At 44.1% G+C, this 19519-nt stretch overlaps 1 protein-coding gene and 1 long non-coding RNA gene across 2 annotated transcripts in view; one reads left to right on the forward strand and one right to left on the reverse strand.

Moving 5' to 3' along the window:
- ADCY1 (adenylate cyclase 1) overlaps positions 1-19519 on the reverse strand; it is a 204202-nt gene that overhangs the window by 18317 nt on the left and 166366 nt on the right. The window contains exons 8-9 of the mRNA XM_053359774.1: positions 9694-9849; positions 1181-1375 (exon numbers count right to left, since the gene is read on the reverse strand). Of these exons, the coding sequence (XP_053215749.1) occupies positions 1181-1375; positions 9694-9849 (351 nt within the window). The remainder of the gene's footprint in view (positions 1-1180; positions 1376-9693; positions 9850-19519) is intronic.
- LOC128398546 (uncharacterized) overlaps positions 1-19519 on the forward strand; it is a 57789-nt gene that overhangs the window by 7631 nt on the left and 30639 nt on the right. The window lies entirely within an intron of this gene.

Consider the following 19519-nt stretch of genomic DNA (forward strand, 5'->3'; position numbering starts at 1 on the left):
AATACAAGCATGCACAGCAGTAATCTGTAAGTGTGCTCGCCAGATTTGCCCTTATGACCACATCATTTCTTTCTGAGTTTTCAAAGTCAGTGTATGGTCAGGAAAAGTAGCCAGAGTGCTTGCAAATCCAGCATGAGCTTCCTCCCCACCTCCCTTCAAAATTTGGAGCTGGGGAGGAAGTGTGCTGACCAAACACTGCTAGAGTGATGGGTCTGGCCCTCCTTCCCCAGCTCAGAAATGGAACCGGGAGAGATTGGAGGGGCCTCATCCTGAGACTTGGAGGTATTAGAACCAGTCTTTTTTTTCAGCCTCAGCATAGTTCCACCATCTCTCAGGTGGGTGCCATTGCAGGAAAACACTCCCTCACCTGCGTCTTGCCTTTACGTACTTCTGAGATCCCCAAAACGAACATTTCCAAGTCAAAATGGAAACTGACCAGTGTGTGAAAGTCCACACTTTTTATAAGATTGATGACTCCACCTAGTTCCTAGCTGCTCCTAGCCACGACTGGTCAATCTACAGGGCGGCACCAATTCATATTTCCTTTTCTTCAACCCCTCTCCCATGTAGTGGTGGTGGGCTTTAAGCTTTCCAGGCAGGCCTCTACCATTGCACACAAGCACGTTTGCGCAAGGGCCCTACTGTGCTGAATCAAAGAGAACGAGGGAGGAGGGGGCACCCCAAAACCAGCTGCTCTAGCACAAGGCACTCATTTATTTACAAAACACTTTTCTATTTTTTAAAAAAGTACAAAGCTTTATACAATACTAAAAATAAAACCGACCTGAACACAAGGGGGGGGGAAGCATCACTACATAGTAGGAAAAAAAGCAAAACAACCAATAGAATCCAGGTAACCTGCAGGAAGAGGAGCGCCTTCTGATTTTCAGTGTTTGAAAGGAACAAATTATGCATTTAGAAATAATGGGAAACTTGGGTTTCTTCCTTTGTGCAAGCTGTACACTTCGTCCCTTTGCATGGGAATGAGGAGGGAAGAGGACTTGGGCCAATATATTGACAAAGGCTCCATGAAAAAGGAAACCAATACTTCATTAAAAATATAGGAAAATGAAACCTTAAATGGGAAAAAAGCAAGCAAGCAAGCAAGCAAGCAAGCAAGCAAGCAAGCGGTAGTTTCTCTTTTTATTTGACTGATAAACTTAGTAAAAGCCTCACTTACTTTTTGCTCGCGCTCAATCTGTTTGTACCTCAGGGTGAAAAAATGTAGGTCTGCCATCTCCGACTCAGTTTGCCGGGCCTCTATTAAACGGCCAATGTATCGATTCACTCGAGTTCCAGGAGTGTTGTACACAACATTTGTAGAAAAAGAGGAACGGTTCCTGAGTTTTTCTGATGCTGTCCTCAATGCCCTCCTCTGTGGCAAAACCAGAAAACAGCAGGGTAAAAGTTTTCACGAAAGATTTCTTGTACGTATTACAAAATAACCAAATAAACAAGGAAAAGTGCATACAGCGTCTCCATTTTCAGTTCCCAGAGTCATTTTCACAGTTTGTTTACATTTGGTGTAAAACACTCTTTTCATAGGCAGTGTGTGGTTGGAAAAAGAGAGGGCGAAGGAGAATGATATTTCATTCTATTGTGTGGTGTATGTGCAGGGTTTTTGTGTCAGCGCTACATATGTAGGTCCTCTCTCTCTCCCTCTCTTGAGAGAGAGGTTGGTTGTGTGTGGTTGGTTGCAGTGTAGTTTGTTTGTGAGCATGTGGGGAGGGGGGTGTTGGGTCACAGTAGCCATACTGATTCGTATGCTTTTGGGGGGTAGGATTGCCATACATCTGGGAATTCCTGGACATGTCCTATTTTGGGGTCCTAAATGCCCATCTGGGAGGAGGAGGGATTTTACATGTTAAAGCAAATGTACTGGATTTTGGGTTAAATTTGGGGGGGGGGCATGGCTCTGGTACAGGCTCGGGCTCAGCAGCGGCAGAGGTCTATCAGGCGATTACCAACAACTTTTTGTGTCTGTATTTTTATCTCTTGAAATATGGCAACCCTAGGTTTTTTAGGGGGTAGGGGGAGGTCATTGTCTTGTTGTGCTATATATGTGAGAATGAAAAGCCACACCCTGGTGAAGACATCCATCCTTCTTTGCTTGTCCTCATGCTATTTTAAATTTGTTGGTTAACGTTTCTGGTAGGACAGTTTTCTTCTTCTTCTTCTTCTTCTTCTTCTTCTTCTTCTTCTTCTTCTTCGTCAACAACAATTTAGTATTTATACCCCACCCATCTGGCTGGGTTTCCCCAGCCACTCTGGGCGGCTCCCAACAGAATATTAAAAACACAATAAAAGATCAAACATTAAAAACTTCTCTAAACAGATGTCTTCTAAAAGTCAGATAGCTGTTTATGGCATGCGCCACTACTCTGCCTGGTTCCCTGTAACCTCACTTCTCACAGTGAGAGAACCACCAGAAGGCACTCAGTGCTGAACCTCAGTGTCTGGGCTGAATAATGGGGGTGGAGATGCTCCTTCAGGAATACTGGGCCAAGGCCATTTAGGGCTTTAAAGCTCAGCACTAACACTTTGAATTGTGCTTGGAAAAGTACTAGGAGCCAACGTAGGTCTTTAAGGACCAGTGTTATATGGTCTCGGTGGCCACTCCCAGTCACCAGTCTAGCTGCCTAATTCTGGATTAGTTGTAGTTTCCATGTCACCTTCAAAGGTAGCCCCACGTAGAGCACATTGCAGTAGTCCAAGCGGGAGATAACTAAAGCATGCACCACTCTGGTGAGACAGTCTATGGGCAGGTAGGTTCTCAGCTGGTGTGCCAGATGGAGCTGGTAGACAGCTGCCCTGGACACAGAATTGACCTGCACCTCCATGGACAGCTGTGAGTCCAAAATGACTCCCAGGCTGCGCACCTGATCCTTCAGGGGCATAGTTGCCCCATTCAGGACCAGGGAGTCCCCCACAACCACCAGCCCCCTGTCCCCCCAAAACAGTACTTCTGTCTTGTCAGGATTCAACCTCAATCTGTTAGCTGCCCTCCATCCTCCAACCACCTCCAGACACTCACACAGGATCTTCACCGCCTTTACTGGTTCTGATTTAAAAGAGAGGTAGAGCTGGGTATCATCCGCATACTGATGAACACCCAGCCCAAACCCCCTGATGATCTCTCCCAGCGGCTTCATATAGATGTTACAAAGCATGGAGAGGACGAAACCCTGAGGCACCCCACAAGTGAGAGCCCAGGGATCTGAACACTCATCCCCCCCCCCCCACTTTCTGGACATGGCCCAGGAGGAAGGAGCGGAAACACTGTATGACAGTGCCCAAAGCTCCCAGCTCCTCTAGACAGTCCAGAAGGATGTCATGGTCAAGGGTATCAGAGTCCACTGAGAGATCTAGAAAACTAGCCCTAGCTAGCAGAACTAGGAAACTAGTCCCTAGCCTGCAGGAAATCATCGACCAGCGCGACCAGGGCAGTTTCACTCTCATGATTGGAAGGGATCCAGATGGTCTGCATCCTATAGACATGCCTAGAGTTGTTCAGCAACCACCCACTCAATTCACCATGCCCAAGAATGGAAGTTGGCCATATTGGCCAGGTCCAAATATGTTTTTTAAAGAAGTGGTTTAATAACCACCTCTTTCAGTGGGTCTGGGAAGGCTCCCTCATGGAGGGAAGCATTCACCACCCCACGAAGCCCATCGCCCAGCCCTTCCCGGCTAGCTTTTATAAGCCAGGATGGGCAAGGATCAAGGAGACAAGTGGTTGGTTTCACTTGTCCAAGCAGCCTGTCCACATCCTTGGGGGTAACAGATTGGAATTGATCCCACACAACAGGACAGGACTCTAGCACTCTCCCGCCCCGGCCCTGCTCCCATGGTGGAGTCTACCTCTTTCCGAAGCTGAGCAAATTTATCTGCAAGGAATCCTGTACTGCCCCTATTGCCCATCTTCCAGAAAACTGGGTCTTCCCAATAGGACGCCTGGTGTAAGCTAATGACCCCTAAAAATCACTGCAACCCCCCCTCCCCACCCATATGACCTGGGCTGCTGTGTGTACAAGAACCTGGTGGACAAACAGCGGTAAGAACAGGCCCATCTGCTTTATCCAACCAAGTGTCTGTTATACATGATAGGTCAAGTCCTCCATCCACGATCAAGTTGTGGATGGCAGTGGTCTTAGTAATCACTGACCTGGCATTGCACAGCAGCACCTTCAGGTCATGTGGGTTTCCCTTGCTGATTCCAGTATCCTTCTGGTCAAGACCACACCCGGAGTCAGGGATAGTCTTCAAACAACGGCTAAACCTGCCTCCTCGGGAATGACATCATCTGGTCTTAGCGTAACTCTTCCTCCTACCCGTGATCACTGAGACTGGGTGTCCCAGTGCATCCCCCCTCCCCTGTGGAACCTGCCCCAGACATTCTGTTGCTGGGGCCCACTCCCAGGCAGCCCTGACCCTCTCCTCTTGAGAACAGAATGCAAACTATACAATAAAACAATAAAAACTAATTAAAAAACAAAAATAATTTACAACTATACTAAACTTGCCCCAACTAAACGTTCACCCTACCCCCAACAAACAAAAACAAACAAAAAACCCCCCAAATTGAAAATGCCACAGATTAAAAACTATTTAATAGCATTTAAAAGCATTTTTGACATTCGCCCCAGTTTGTTCCAGTCAGTCTGGGCTCTTCAGAACTCACAGCAGTGCAATGTCTCTCTGGCCTCCCAGGAGCCTCTGAAGCAGAGCTGGGCGAGTCTGGTCTCTGCCCCCTAGGCCAGGTGGAAAGGGCCTTGCAGGGAGCGGCCTTCAAAACCCACAGCCATACATTTCGGTACCAGCAAGGTACATTCTTAACTTATCCATTAATCACCTTAAACAATGTATTCGAACTTACAGCACATACATTTTATCCTAGCAGCAAAAAGACACAATTCTGCTGGCTTCTCAGATACCTGAACAACATACGGAATGACAAAATGCTCTGAGGAGTGGTGGTGTGTCATGGGAGAGACTTTTTATTAATGAACCTGAGACCAACAATGCACCCCAAAATCTATCTGAAGACATGAGGTGGAGGGGGAAATGGCTGGCTTTCAGGCAGTGGCCATCTGCCACTTCTCTAGTCTAATGAAATGAAACCTACCGGTATTTTATTTTTTAAAAGGTTACATGAATAAATGGGCATATACACAGAGCGCTTCTCTATGTATAAGCATCACTTTAGGGTGTCTCCAAGGTAGTCTTGCTATGGCTTCAGCTCAGCATGCAGACAGACCCAGGTTCTGTCCCTGGAATCTGCTGGTAAAGCTGGGAAGATCCCCAGTCGGAAAGTCCAGAGAGCTGTTGCCAATACTGAGATAGATTGATCCAGGGTGTGCCTTGGGAGAAAGAAGCTTCCTATGTTTGAGCTTTTGGAGGTGGTTTGTCAGACCCCCAACCCCAAAATATCCATTTGTAACTTTATTTATAGATTTACTTATGATTCATGCTGAAATTATTCAAATTTGGTTGTACTTTTTCATGTGTTTTACTTATTGTTTATGATTGCTTCTGTTGTGCTTCTTATTATGTAATGTTTTTTTTTTCTTGACGCAAGAAAATCACCATTTTATAGTTCAAATCGGGGAAACTAAATACAGTAAATGGACAAAGTACAAAGATTCACAAAATGTTTAGGGGTATGTGTACCCCTGCATACTCCCAGCAAAAAGCAGTGGTTTTACCCGTGGAAAGGCACCATACAAATAAGATGATGATGACTAAATTTGTAAAACCGTGCTGCCTTATATGCCGTGCAGCCCTTTCTGGCACAGCTCTTCTCCTCAAATGAGGGCAGGTTGTCAGTCCCATGCTGGAGGCAACCACAAAATGCCTGACAGCTGAATTTAGGACTCCTTCCAGCAATTCATTCAGTAATGAAGGCAGAGAGTGGCCTGCATGGCACATTTCTTAATGGAGGAAATAATAATCTGGCCACCAGGGTAATTTAGAATTAGTGCATGGATTGGGTGCAGCCCAGGGACATGTGGAGGGATCAGCACAACTGCTCCATTTCTTGAAAACTCCATGTCAGTTAGGGAAAGGAACAGATCACAGTTTTCTGCAATGACATGGGGGGGGGGAGTGGGGGGGGGGAGACAGAAGAGTAAATTTAGGGCTGAAGATGTTCAAATCAGGACTCTTTCACCCTCTGTTTCAGCCAGAGACTGAAAACTGCAGATGTGTTTTAGAAATAACAGTGAAATGAGCTTTTTTCTTATGGAGCAAGCATAGAACAGCATCATCTAGTGGCAAAGAATATATTGTACAGGGGTACCTCGGGTTAAGAACTTCGTTCTGGACGTCTTTACCTGAAACTGTTCTTAACCTGAGTGAAATATACTCAGAGTCTAGAGTGGATTTCATGCTCTTTATTCAGCTCATAGTGGTGAGGAGGAATGAAAGTTCCCCCAAAGTATCTGCTTTATATACATTATTTACACAATGGGCTACATGTGATTGGCTAATTCCGGAATTCTCCTGCAAGCCAATCAGGTTGTGGATTCACTTCCATCTGGAGCTGGATTGGGTGGCTCCTGCAGACCAATCATACTGCTGCATTGTTCTAGGACCAATCAGACTGCTGCTTTCTGAATCCTATTGTTCTAGGACCAATCAGACTGCTGCATTCTGAATCCTATTGTTCTAGGACCAATCAGACTGCTGCATTTTGGATCCTATTGTTCTGGGACCAATCAGACTGCTGCATTTTGAATCCTATTCAACTCAGTACATAACACTGAGGTACCACTTTAGCTAATGGGGCCTCCTGCTGCCGCCGTGCCGCCATCCGGCGATTTCTGTTCTCATCTTGAAGCAAAGTTCTTAACCCGAGGTACTATTTCTGGGTTTGCAGAGTCTGTAACCTGAAATGTTTGTAACCTGAAGCATCTGAAACCCAAGGTACCACTGTACTTTATTTAATGCAACCCAGGGTTCACCCAAACATCCTTGTGTGGCACGTTTCTGGGCGCAGCTCTGCAGTTTGAAGCTCTGTCCAGGAGCCAGGACCATCTTAACTGTTGGCTCTAGTGGCGCAAGGCGCCAGAGCACTGGGCTCTTGGGGCGCTGAGCGTTGGAGTCCAGGGCAGAGCCGAGTTTGCCCCCGAATTGCAGCAGAAGAGCCAAGCTCCGGCTGCTGAAGCCGCCGTGCTCCCCAGCTGTGGGGAGGAACGGCGTGAGCCGCCAACGCGTCCCCTTCCCTGCTCTGCCTTCCCTTGGCGTCCATGTCCCACCCTGGAAGCTGGAGATTCTATGCTGACATTGGGCGTTAGTGTATTGGATACGGCATTTTCTTTCTTTCTCTGTCTCTCCCTCTCTCCCCACTTCTCTTTTCCTTTCCTTTTAAGAAGTGGGTGAAAATGGAGGGGGGAAGGCTTCTGTTTGCACTCTAGTGTAAGTTTCATTGGCATCCTGTTTGTGAGGCAACGGAAGGGGTGCCGAGACTCGGGAAGATTTACCGCCAGGGTATTGGGTGGAGTGGGTAGATGCCTTCATTAAAATAAAATAAAAATAAATAAGGAACAATGTAGGAGAGGATGCGAAAATTATAGGAAGCACCTGCAGTTTTCTGATAATCATTGAAGAGCCACCAAAGTCCTAGAAAGTAAGGCCCACTGTAGGACTTACTTACGAGTAACAAGCCTAGATAGGGCTGAGCTGTTCGATTTGACAAAAAGGCAGGAGGGTGGGAAGCTAACCCTTAGCAGTCTCATTTGGAGCTTACTCCCAGGTAAATGTGCATATTTCTGGACAGGAGTGCTAAGGATAGCACTGTTAGGCTGCAGCAGAGGATTGCAGCATAACAGTTTAAGCCTACTTAGAAGTAAGCACTTCTGAGTGCAATGGAGCTTACTCCTAGAGAAGTAGGTGTACAATTCTGGAGTGGAGCGCCACTGATTTCAATAGAGCTTTTCCAAACTGTGTAAGAACTGTGAGGCTTGTAGAGAAATCACATCTTGCAGGTCAGCTGGTTGGCTTTCTGTTGCAAATGGAATGTGGCTATCTCTGAGTTTGTTTGTTTTAAAACATATTATTTATTTTTATTTATTTTGTGAAATTTCTATACCAAGTGATTGTAACTGCCCTGCCCCGCCCCCCCAAAACACCCCAAGGCAGTTTACAGAAAGAATAATACAACGAAATTATTAGTGAAAACAATTAAAACATCCAAAGAATTGGAAGCAGCAATAAACTAAGAACACATCAGCATTCTCAATATCTGCGTAAACAAAAATGTTTTTAGCAGGCGGCAAAAGGAGTACAATGAAAGCCCCTTTTCAACAGAACCTATCAAAGCAACTCACCACTCTGACTTCAGAAGCAGATTATAAGAAAAATAGTTGTAATCTTTTGTATTGTTAACCTATTTTAGGCTGTAAAACTTAACAGGGCTTTCCTCATTTAGCTATTTGCTTGAAATATTTTCAGCCCCCTCCCTTCTTCACAAGGGACCCCAGGGTGGGGTGCAGTAGCTCCATTTGAAAAATAATAACTATCAGCACAATATAAACAGCACTCTTGCATCTGCCCACAAGACAGGATTTTAGGTAGCTCTGAATTTCACAGGTTCCTTTTTATCTGAGAGGTATTGTAGCTCTGGATGGGGGGGGGGTGTTCCTGCCTTAAGAAGATCTCCCTGGGCTCAGTAGTTAAAAAACTATTACACTGGCAGTGGCCCCTTTGGGGGCAAAGCACTAGAAAGAGTGGCAACAGTCCAGGTTCAGGCTTGCTTGGAGGAAACTTGGATATGTTCTAGTCTGGCTTCAGGGCTGGTCATGCCACTGAACCTGCCTTAGTAGCCATGGTTGATGACAGTTGTTGGGAGAAAGATAGGTGGAATGTGACCCTGCTTGTTCCCCTTCATTGACTGGCAGTTTTCAGTACCATGGTATCCTTTTGGAGCATCTCAGGGAGGTGGGGGTTGGGAACCCTGTGCTTCAGTCGCTCTGCTCCTACCTCCAGGGCCATTTCCAGAAAGTAGATATGGGAGGCTGAGCACCATGGGAGTTGTCCTGTTGTGCTCAGCAGGGTTTCATCTTGTTCACTAAAGCAGTGGGTGCTGGCGGCAGTGTAAGTTACCAACATCTGAAAAGAACCGTGTTTCTTTTGCTGGGTGGGTGGAGGTTTATTGATATGAGAAAGTGACCCTCCAAAATTAATAATTTGGAAATGAGTCACTAGGTGCAGACCAGTACTCTAGCAGTTTTTACTTCTGGGTATAGATAGTCCTACAGTTCTTTAAATATCTCCAAAAGACATCTGTGCTGATCATGGTATCATATACTATGATCTTTTGATAATACAGTATACAAATACTGTAATTGAAATTTATTTGCTTAACCCATCAATCACCTAAATGGCACCACCTGACCTTGATACGGCACTGAGGATGGCACACTTCTGATTTCTCTTTGGGAAGGGGCAAAAGTGTGCAATCTGCGTGCTGCTTTCCCTGGCGTAACCAGTGGTATGTTTTTAGCAGCATGAGACTCCCTAAAAAAAGCTCAACAACTTTGGGGGGTGCCGGGCAGAGCTTTGCACCACGGTGCCGCATATGCTAAAGACGGCCCTGCCAGGAGTACCTTTTTTTAAAAAAAGGCCCCAGTGAAATGGGAGGTGAGGGCAGATACCACACATTTTGACAAATGACCTTGCTTTGCCATACGCTACCTTGTCGTCGTCTTCACAAGTCATCACATTGGAGAAAGGGATCTCAGCTTTGAACATTTTACGACAATGCATAAGTTGAACCAGCAGATAACATACAGTCTTGAACTTCATTCTTTTGGCAGGCTTTATGTCAGAGAGAATGAGACCAGGAAATATCTGTAAGGATAATAATATAAATATATACCTTAGAATAATTAAATATATAAGCAGCTGTAGTTAATGCATTACAATCAGAATAAAAGTTGGATAGGTTTAATGAACACAAAACAAATATTTGTGACACATACCTTGGGTTTTCATAAAAGAGCAAAATAAAACCATAAAAGATCACAGGGAAGTTCACAACATAAAAATACAAAATGCCCATCGACAGGAGCCCCCCTATGCCCCCAATAAATGGAAAAGCAATAAATCCCCTCACTTCTTTGACAATCAACTTCAACTGCATTTCCAACTGTATTTCCCTAAAAATCCCAACATGCCAAGAGACAGATAATAAATTGGGCTATGCTGCAGGCCTGCCATATGCCGGGGTGGTGAACCTCCCCCCTTGGGCCAAAGCCATATCTGCCCCACCTCTCATTGGCCAAATGTGACAGGCGAGTGGGGCAACCTTGCTCCAGGATCACAAAGGGGGCTACACCAAAAGCCCTGCCAAGACAGAACCTGATGCACACCCAGTGCCTCTCATTGGTGGCAAAATGCCTTGTGTTGACCCAGCTGCTGAAATTTCACTGCCGGCACAGTTGTCAATACAAAGCTGACTAAATCTTCTTCTTCTTCTTTGGCAATCCCTCGTAGCCGAGTAAGATTGTCTTCCATAAACACGGTTTTAACCATGTGTCCGTAAGTGACTGTGGAGGCCAATTCTGGATCCATACGTTCTTCCACAGTGGGGACATTGGTTTCTGGGCGGGAGTTGATCACGGTGTGGATTTGCCAAGCGTGCCTTCCTCTTAGCACATTTCTCCCTTGTGTCCTGAGTTTGAGTGTCTTCAGAGCCCATGACACCTTTGGTAAAGGCTGTTCTCCAACTGGAGCACTCGCAGGCCAGTGTTTCCCAGTTGTCAGTGTTTATACTACATTGTTTTAGATTTGCCTTGAGACAGTCTTTAAACCTCTTTTGTTGACCACCAGCATTACGCTTTCCATTTTTAAGTTCAGAATGGAGTAGTTGCTTTGAAAGATGATGATCAGGCATCTGCACAACATGACCACTCCAACGAAGTTGATGTTGAAGAATCATTGCTTCAACACTGGTGATCTTTGCTTCTTCCAGCACACTGATATTAGTTCGCCTGTCTTCCCAAGTGATGTGTAAAATTTTTCGGAGACACTGTTGATGGAATCTTTCGAGGAGTTGGAGATGGTGTTTATAAGTGGACTTCCTATAAGCACTTTCTGATGAACCTACCAAAGTCAGTCATGGGAACTAGTTCATTTAGAGCAGCACTGCCAGTTCTAAGTAGAAGAAGCTCTCCAAGGACTCAAGCTGAGATCTTCCCCAGTCCTGTTCCCCATCACCCTCTAACTGGGAATGCCTTGGTTTGTAGCTTCACACAAATCATGTAAAGTCTTTGTCCATACAAAAACGCTGCATATATTAGCCTGCTGCTGTGTATACAGTTGTGATTGCGGAGTTTTATGGGGAACTTCTACAATTGTTTTATTGTTTAAATTTTGAGTTAATTTTGATGTGGTTAAATTTGTTACTAGAAGCTGCCTTGAGCTTGGTTTTATCACATAAAGGTGTCATATATATGGCCAGATAAATGGGATCTCCCACCAACTTATAACCCCTCTCCATAGACAGGATCCTGTGCAAAGAAATAACTCCATTAAAGTGAGAGGGGTCCAAAACCAGCCTCTCCCAGTCTGAGGTCCTGTAGATGTTTGGGAGTTCAGTTCCCATCGGCCTCAACCATCATTGTCAAAGTTCAGCATCAGGTTCAGCACCAACAGGCCTCAAATAAAATATTTAAAAGTGGTGAATATTTTAGAATCTGTCCTCATTTAAAAGTGTAAATGGTACATGAAAAAGCTTTTATACATTATTGTGTTCACTCTAGATTTAATGAGCCTGCCTTGATGAAGGAGCTTGTTGTCAAAGCAGATTAGAAGAAAATGGGGTGTTACATATAATCCTCCTTTAAATGGAACACATTCCCAGCCATCTGTTGCTGCTAACGTTGAGTTTCATTCTTGCTGTCTTGCTGAAGCCAGTTCATGTTAATATCAAAAAGAACAATGAACTGAGAATACAGTGATTTGGCCACATTTCAACATTTAGAGGCTCATGGGAAAATAATGCTCTATTAAATCAGCAAGAAATGTGAATTTTCAAACCATGGCTGCTGTGTCTTACTCAATATAAAGGAAAAACAGTTCAGTCTCCTACTTCTCGTGATATGATGAGGTAGAAGAATACACTGGTCAACAACAAATTTGTTGTCTGTGTTTTTTCAGTTGATTTAGGATGAATCTGATGTGCTGAATCCAAAAATCACATTGGTTTTGCTCAATCAGGTCAAGTTTTTGAGCTATGGCACATGTCTTTTTTATGTTTTTGTTCACATGTACGCTTGTGTGGAGCATTTTAGAAGAAGTTGGTGGGGGTAAAATGCCATGTCGAATAATTGTTTTGATTGGAAATGATTATTTTAATGACAAGAAGTATTCAGGTCCGATAGTTCTGGGTGATTATGTCAAAAAGGGATCAGTTTGAAGTCATAAAACCTCGAAATCTTCCATAAATTGGTGCGGCAAAGCATAAAGTTGGGGAATCAAAACTAAGTTAATCCTGATCTTCTATCAGCACGTCGTCCTGTAGCTCATTGTGATGAAATTCCAGTGCCTGTCTTCGGAGAACTTCCTGACATTAGTGACGAAGATGCCTCCAGTGTTGAAGGACATGAAGATGAAGAAGTGGTTCTTGAAGATGATGCTCCACATCCATTTTCCTAAAAGGAGTTGAATGATCTAGTTCGCGACCTCAGCTTGTCAAAGGACTCTGCCAAACTGTTGGCATCCAGAGTGAAGGAAAAAACCTCCTCTCTGACAGTGCTCGCATCAGCTTCTTCCACAACAGGCATCAAGAGTACCTCCGTTTTTTCTCGGAAGAGAAGGACTTCGTGTACTGTGCAGATATTGCGCAGCTTCTGCTCAAGCTTGGAGTGCCACAGTACGAACCCAAAGATTGGAGACTGTTCATTGACAGCAGCAAGCGATCACTGAAATGTGTTCTGCTACACAACGGCAACCAGTTTGCCTCTATACCTCTGGCTCCCTCGAGTACACTGAAGGAGAACTATGAAGTGGTGAAGTATGTGCTGGAGAAAATTGGTTATGATCAGCATAAGTGGTTTATTTGTGTTGACCTGAAGATGGTGAACTTTTTGTTGGGACAACAGTCTGGCTTCACCAAGTACCCATGTTTTCTGTGCATGTGGGATAGTAGGAACCGTGCTCAGCATTACACGAAGAAGGACTGGCCTGTGCGGGAGGAATTGGTGCCTTGTCAAAAAAGGAACGTCATCAACAACCCTCTGGTGAACAGAGACAGAATACTCTTCCCACCGCTGCACATCAAGCTCGGCTTAATCAAGCAGTTCACCAAGGCTCTGGACAAGGATGGTGACTGCTTCACTTACTTGTGCCAGGCTTTTCCAGGATTGACCATGGAGAAGTTGAAAGCTGGCATCTTTGTGGTCCTCAGATCCGTCAGCTCATCAGAGATCCAGAGTTTGGAAACTCAGTGAACGAAGTGGAACTGGAAGCGTGGAAGGCATTTGTTCTGGTAGTGAAGAACTTTCTTGGCAACAATAAGGCCAGAAACTACGCAGAACTTGTCAACAACATGCTGACTGCTTTCAGAAACCTGGGCTGCGACATGAGCGTCAAGATGCACTACCTATTTTCACATATGGACCGGTTTCCTGAGAACCTGGGTTCAATGAGTGACGAGCAGGGGGAGAGATTCCATCAGGACATGAAAGAGATGGAGACCAGGTATCAGGGTCGCTGGGACGCAGTCATGATGGCTGACTACTGTTGGACAGAGATCTCCCTGCCGCTGAGCATTCCAAGAGTTCCAAGAAACGGAAGTTCAAGCCCTGAAGTTTGAAAAATGGTGAAGCGACATGCAATTTACGTGTACTTACCTTTATCAATGCCCACCATTCAGTTTACAGTAAACCTGACCTGATGGAGAGAAACGGATGCCATTTCCTGATTCAGCAGTACAAAAATACCCTAAATCAGTTGTAGAAATCTAGACAACATTCAAAAAGTAAAAAATTGTTGCCCATTAAAACAGATTACATAGAAAAACTAAGAAAGGTTGGAAATCAGTCCGCAAGTGAAAAATAACTATGAAAATTCTTGGTGCACCGGAATGCACTGCTAAGTGACACAATGACTGATCTAAGGCTCAGTGGAAAAGCAACAGACCAGTAGAATTCAGGCAGCATCCTGCCTTGCCAGCTTCCCAGATACTCCCTTGATGCATCCCAGAGATCTAATGCTGTTAGCCAAGCTGCAAAGGAACATCTGTCGCTTCAATAAATCAGTTGCTGACACAATAATGGAGAGGCTGCTCTTTGCTTTTATGCAGTGATGATAGATGATAGCAGCAGCTCCTCTCTGGGTGGGGTGTGCAGTCCTCAGAAATAGGAAGAAGCACATCAGCTCTTTGACCCGTGCACAATTAACAAACATGGGGCTTGGTGATGTCTTCTCATGGTCCATCCTAAGCTATTTCCTTCAGTCCCAACACCATTCAGTCTCTTTGTCTTCCTTCTTTCCATGGGTTTCTTGTGGCTCCCTTATTCTTCAAGTCTCTTCTGCTTCTGTCTTTAATAATTTATTTTATTAATTTTAACATATAAATTATAAAATGTACCACAAAACTTATCACTTATACAATCTTTTTGGACTTCCATCAGCACCTCTGATGATCCACCATTTTAACCACTTCTTATGCATTTCTTAACTTAATATTGCCTTTACATCTCTTAACAAATCATCCTCCCCCTTCTCCATTTTTACAATACTTCTAATAATACTCCTCACAAAACTTCTTGCAACCCTACAAACGTCATCTGTTCTTCACAATTACTTTTCAAATAATCCGTAAATTTACTCCAGTCTTCCGTGAATTTCTGGTCTCGCCGGTTTCGAATCCTTCCTGTTAGTTTATCTAATTCTGCATAGTCCATTAACTTCATCCTCCATTCTTCAATCGACGGTAACTCTTCTTGCTTCCATTTTTGGGCCAATAATATCCTTGCTGCTGTTATTGCATATAAGAAGAGCTTACATTCCTTTCTATTTATATCACTCCCCACAACGCCCAATAGAAATGCTTCTGGTTTCTTTATAAATGTATATTTCAACATTTTTTTCAACTCATTATATATCATCTCCCAGAAGCATTTCACCTTTTTACATTCCCACATGTGATAAAATGTTCCCTCTTTTTCTTTACATTTCCAACATTTATTACTGACTTTATACATTTTTGCTAACTTAACAGGTGTAATATACCATCTATACATCATTTTCATCACCTCTTCTGCTTTTGTCATTTGCCTCTGAGACCCCAACAATAACAGGCATATAATTCCACAAGAATTATTAGCCCGAACACAGCTTTGTACAGGCCCATCTGCTTAGGCCAGTAGTGGCCAAACCCAGCCGTCCAGATGTTTTGAGACTACAATTCCCATCATCCCTAGCTAACAGTACCAGTGGTCAGGGATGGTGGAAATTGTAGTCCCAAAACATCTGGAGGGCCAAGTTTGGCCACCACTGGCTTAGGCAAATCTGTGTCAGCTAGTCATATGTAGCCTAAAAGAAAACTGGAAGCAATTTTTGAAAAACTCCTCTGTCTGACCACTTGAAGGTAATTCCTACTTGCTGTAATTAATCAGGAGAGCAACTATTTACAGACCTTGATATAAGATAGTATCAAAAGCGAATAACATAGGCATTCTACATAAAAATACATGGCAAAATTAAAACAAGGCCTCTGTCTATCTCCACTGAAACCTACAAAAACTGTGTTGTCTGCCCTACGGCAGCTTATACATAAACCCAGCCAGATAGGTGGGGTATAAATAATAAAATTATTATTATTACAATACTATACAATACAAATACCTTTATTGGCATTACAAGTTGCTATTGTTGTTGTTGTTGTTATTAATTATGCAATGTAAAACCTCAAATAGCCAATATTAGAATTGTACATCCCGATAAATAAAGCTTACAGTCAGCCATATAGTATCTGAAATTGCAAATGTGCTTGCCAAAAAGGGCTGGAATTTCAGAAGTACAACTCTGATCTTTCTCAAGAGATGCGCTTCTCAATTAAGCTCTAGTACTGAGAAGACAAGGAAGTTAGTCTAGTTATCAGTACCGCCATTAGGGATACAAGAAGACGTCATTTTTCATTCTGCTCTATAATTGACACATGTAGCACTGTTTTATTCTACCGAAGTTCATATATCATAGAATCATAGAATCATAGAATCATAGAATCATACAGTTGGAAGAGACCACAAGGGCCATCGAGTCCAACCCCCTGCCAAGCAGGAAACACCATCAGAGCACTCCTGACATATGGTTGTCAAGCCTCTGCTTAAAGACCTCCAAAGAAGGAGACTCCACCACACTCCTTGGCAGCAAATTCCACTGTCGAACAGCTCTTACTGTCAGGAAGTTCTTCCTAATGTTTAGGTGGAATCTTCTTTCTTGTAGTTTGGATCCATTGCTCCGTGTCCGCTTCTCTGGAGCAGCAGAAAACAACCTTTCTCCCTCCTCTATGTGACATAGAATCATAGAATCATAGAGTTGGAAGAGACCACAAGGGCCATCGAGTCCAACCCCCTGCCAAGCAGGAAACACCATCAGAGCACTCCTGACATATGGTTGTCAAGCCTCTGCTTAAAGACCTCCAAAGAAGGAGACTCCACCACACTCCTTGGCAGCAAATTCCACTGTCGAACAGCTCTTACTGTCAGGAAGTTCTTCCTAATGTTTAGGTAGAATCTTCTTTCTTGTAGTTTGGATCCATTGCTCCGTGTCCGCTTCTCTGGAGCAGCAGAAAACAACCTTTCTCCCTCCTCTATGTGACATCCTTTTATATATTTGAACATGGCTATCATATCACCCCTTAACCTCCTCTTCTCCAGGCTAAACATGCCCAGCTCCCTTAGCCGTTCCTCATAAGGCATCGTTTCCAGGCCTTTGACCATTTTGGTTGCCCTCCTCTGGACACGTTCCAGTTTGTCTGTGTCCTTCTTGAACTGTGGTGCCCAGAACTGGACACAGTACTCCAGGTGAGGTCTGACCAGAGCAGAATACAGTGGCACTATTACTTCCCTTGATCTAGATGCTATACTCCTATTGATGCAGCCCAGAATTACATTGGCTTTTTTAGCTGCCGTGTCACACTGTTGGCTCATGTCAAGTTTGTGGTCAACCAAGACTCCTAGATCCTTTTCACATGTACTGCTCTCAAGCCAAGTGTCACCCATCTTGTATTTGTGCCTCTCATTTTTTTTGCCCAAGTACAATACTTTACATTTCTCCCTGTTAAAATTCATCTTGTTTGTTTTGGCCCAGTTCTCTAATCTGTCAAGGTCGTTTTGAAGTGTGATCCTGTCCTCTGGGGTGTTAGGCACCCCTCCCAGTTTGGTGTCATCTGCAAATTTGATCAGGATGCCCTTGAGTCCATCATCCAAGTCGTTGATAAAGATGTTGAATAAGACCGGGCCCAAGACAGAACCCTGTGGCACCCCACTAGTCACTCTTCTCCAGGATGAAGAGGAACCATTGATGAGCACCCTTTGGGTTCGGTCAGTCAGCCAGTTACAAATCCACTGAGTGGTAGCATAGTCAAGACCGCATTTTACCAGCTTCTTTACAAGAATATCATGGGGCACCTTGTCAAATGCCTTGCTGAAATCAAGGTAGGCTACATCCACTGCGTTCCCTTCATCTACCAGGCTTGTAATTCTGTCAAAAAACGAGATCAGGTTAGTCTGACATGACTTATTTTTCAGAAATCCATGCTGACTATTGGTGATCACAGCATTCCTTTCTAGGTGCTCACAGACTGTTTGCTTAATGATCTGCTCCAGAATCTTCCCTGGTATTGATGTCAGACTGACTGGGCAGTAATTATTTGGGTCCTCTCTTTTCCCCTTTTTGAAAATAGGGACAACATTTGCCCTCCTCCAGTCTGCCGGGAATTCGCCTGTTCTCCAGGAATTCTCAAAGATGACTGCCAGTGGTTCTGAAATCACATCTGCCAGTTCTCTTAATACTCTTGGATGCAGTTCATCTGGCCCTGGAGACTTGAATACATCTAGACTAGCCAAGTATTCTTGTACTATCTCCTTAGTTATTCTGGGCTGTGTTTCCTCTGCTGAATCCTTTGCTCCAAATTCTTCAGGTCGGGCATTGTTTTCTTTATCGGAGAAGACTGAGGCAAAGAAGGCATTGAGGAGTTCAGCCCTTTCTGTGTCCCCTGTTTGCATTTCACCATCTTCTCCTCTGAGTGACCCCACTGTTTCTTTGTTCTTCCTTTTGCTACGAACATACCCATAAAAGCCTTTTTTGTTGCTTTTAACCTCTCTAGCAAGCCTGAGTTCATTCTGTGCTTTAGCTTTTCTGACTTTGTGTCTACACGTGCTGGCTATTTGTTTGAATTCCTCTTTGGTGGTTTCCCCCCTTTTCCATTTTTTGTACACATCCTTTTTTAATCTTAACTCAGTTAAAAGTTCTTTAGATAGCCACCCTGGCTTCTTGAGGCACCTTCCATGTTTCCGCCTCATTGGTATTGCCTGAAGTGGTGGAGTCTCCTTCTTTGGAGGTCTTTAAGCAGAGGCTTGACAACCATATGTCAGGAGTGCTCTGATGGTGTTTCCTGCTTGGCAGGGGGTTGGACTCGATGGCCCTTGTGGTCTCTTCCAACTCTATGATTCTATGATTCTAAGTTGTGCTTTTACTCTCTCCCTCTTAACAAACTCCCAGCCATCATGAACTCCCTTTCCTTTTAGTATTACTGTCCATGGGATCTCACCCAGCACTTCCCTAAGTTTTATGAAGTCAGCTTTCTTAAAGTCGAGAAATTGAGTCCTAGTATGCTTGGCTGCTCCTTTCCGCTGTATAGTAAACTTCAGAAGAGCATGATCACTCGCGCCTAATGATCCTTCCACTTCTACCCCACTAACCGGGTCCTCAACATTGGTTAGGACCAGATCTAAAATGGCTGTTCCTCTTGTTGCTTCTCCCACTTTCTGGACAATGAAGTTGTCTGCAAGGCCAGTGAGGAATCTGTTTGACCTTATGCTCTTGGCTGAGTTTGACATCCAACAAATACCCGGGTAATTGAAGTCCCCCATTACTACTATCTCCCTTCCTTTTGCATGCTTGGCCATCTGTTCCAGGAAGGCATCATCTATGTCCTCCGTTTGGCTTGGGGATCTATAGTAAACTCCCACAATGAGGTCACTGTTATTCTTCTCTCCCTTAATTTTGACCCAAATGCTCTCACTTTGGCTTTGAGGTTCTAAATCTTGGATCTCTTCACAGGTATACACATCCCTGACATATAACGCCACTCCTCCTCCTTTCTTGTCTGGTCTGTTTCTCTGAAATAGATTGTATCCCTCCATTATTACATTCCAATCATGGGACTTATCCCACCAGGTTTCAGTGATGCCTATTATGTCATATTTAGTTTGCTGTACCAAGAGCTCAAGCTCATCTTGTTTATTTCCCATGCTTTGCCCATTAGTGTACAGACATTGAAGTCCAT

This window comes from Podarcis raffonei, chromosome 12, assembly GCF_027172205.1.
Source record: "Podarcis raffonei isolate rPodRaf1 chromosome 12, rPodRaf1.pri, whole genome shotgun sequence".
Lineage (NCBI taxonomy): Eukaryota > Metazoa > Chordata > Lepidosauria > Squamata > Lacertidae > Podarcis > Podarcis raffonei.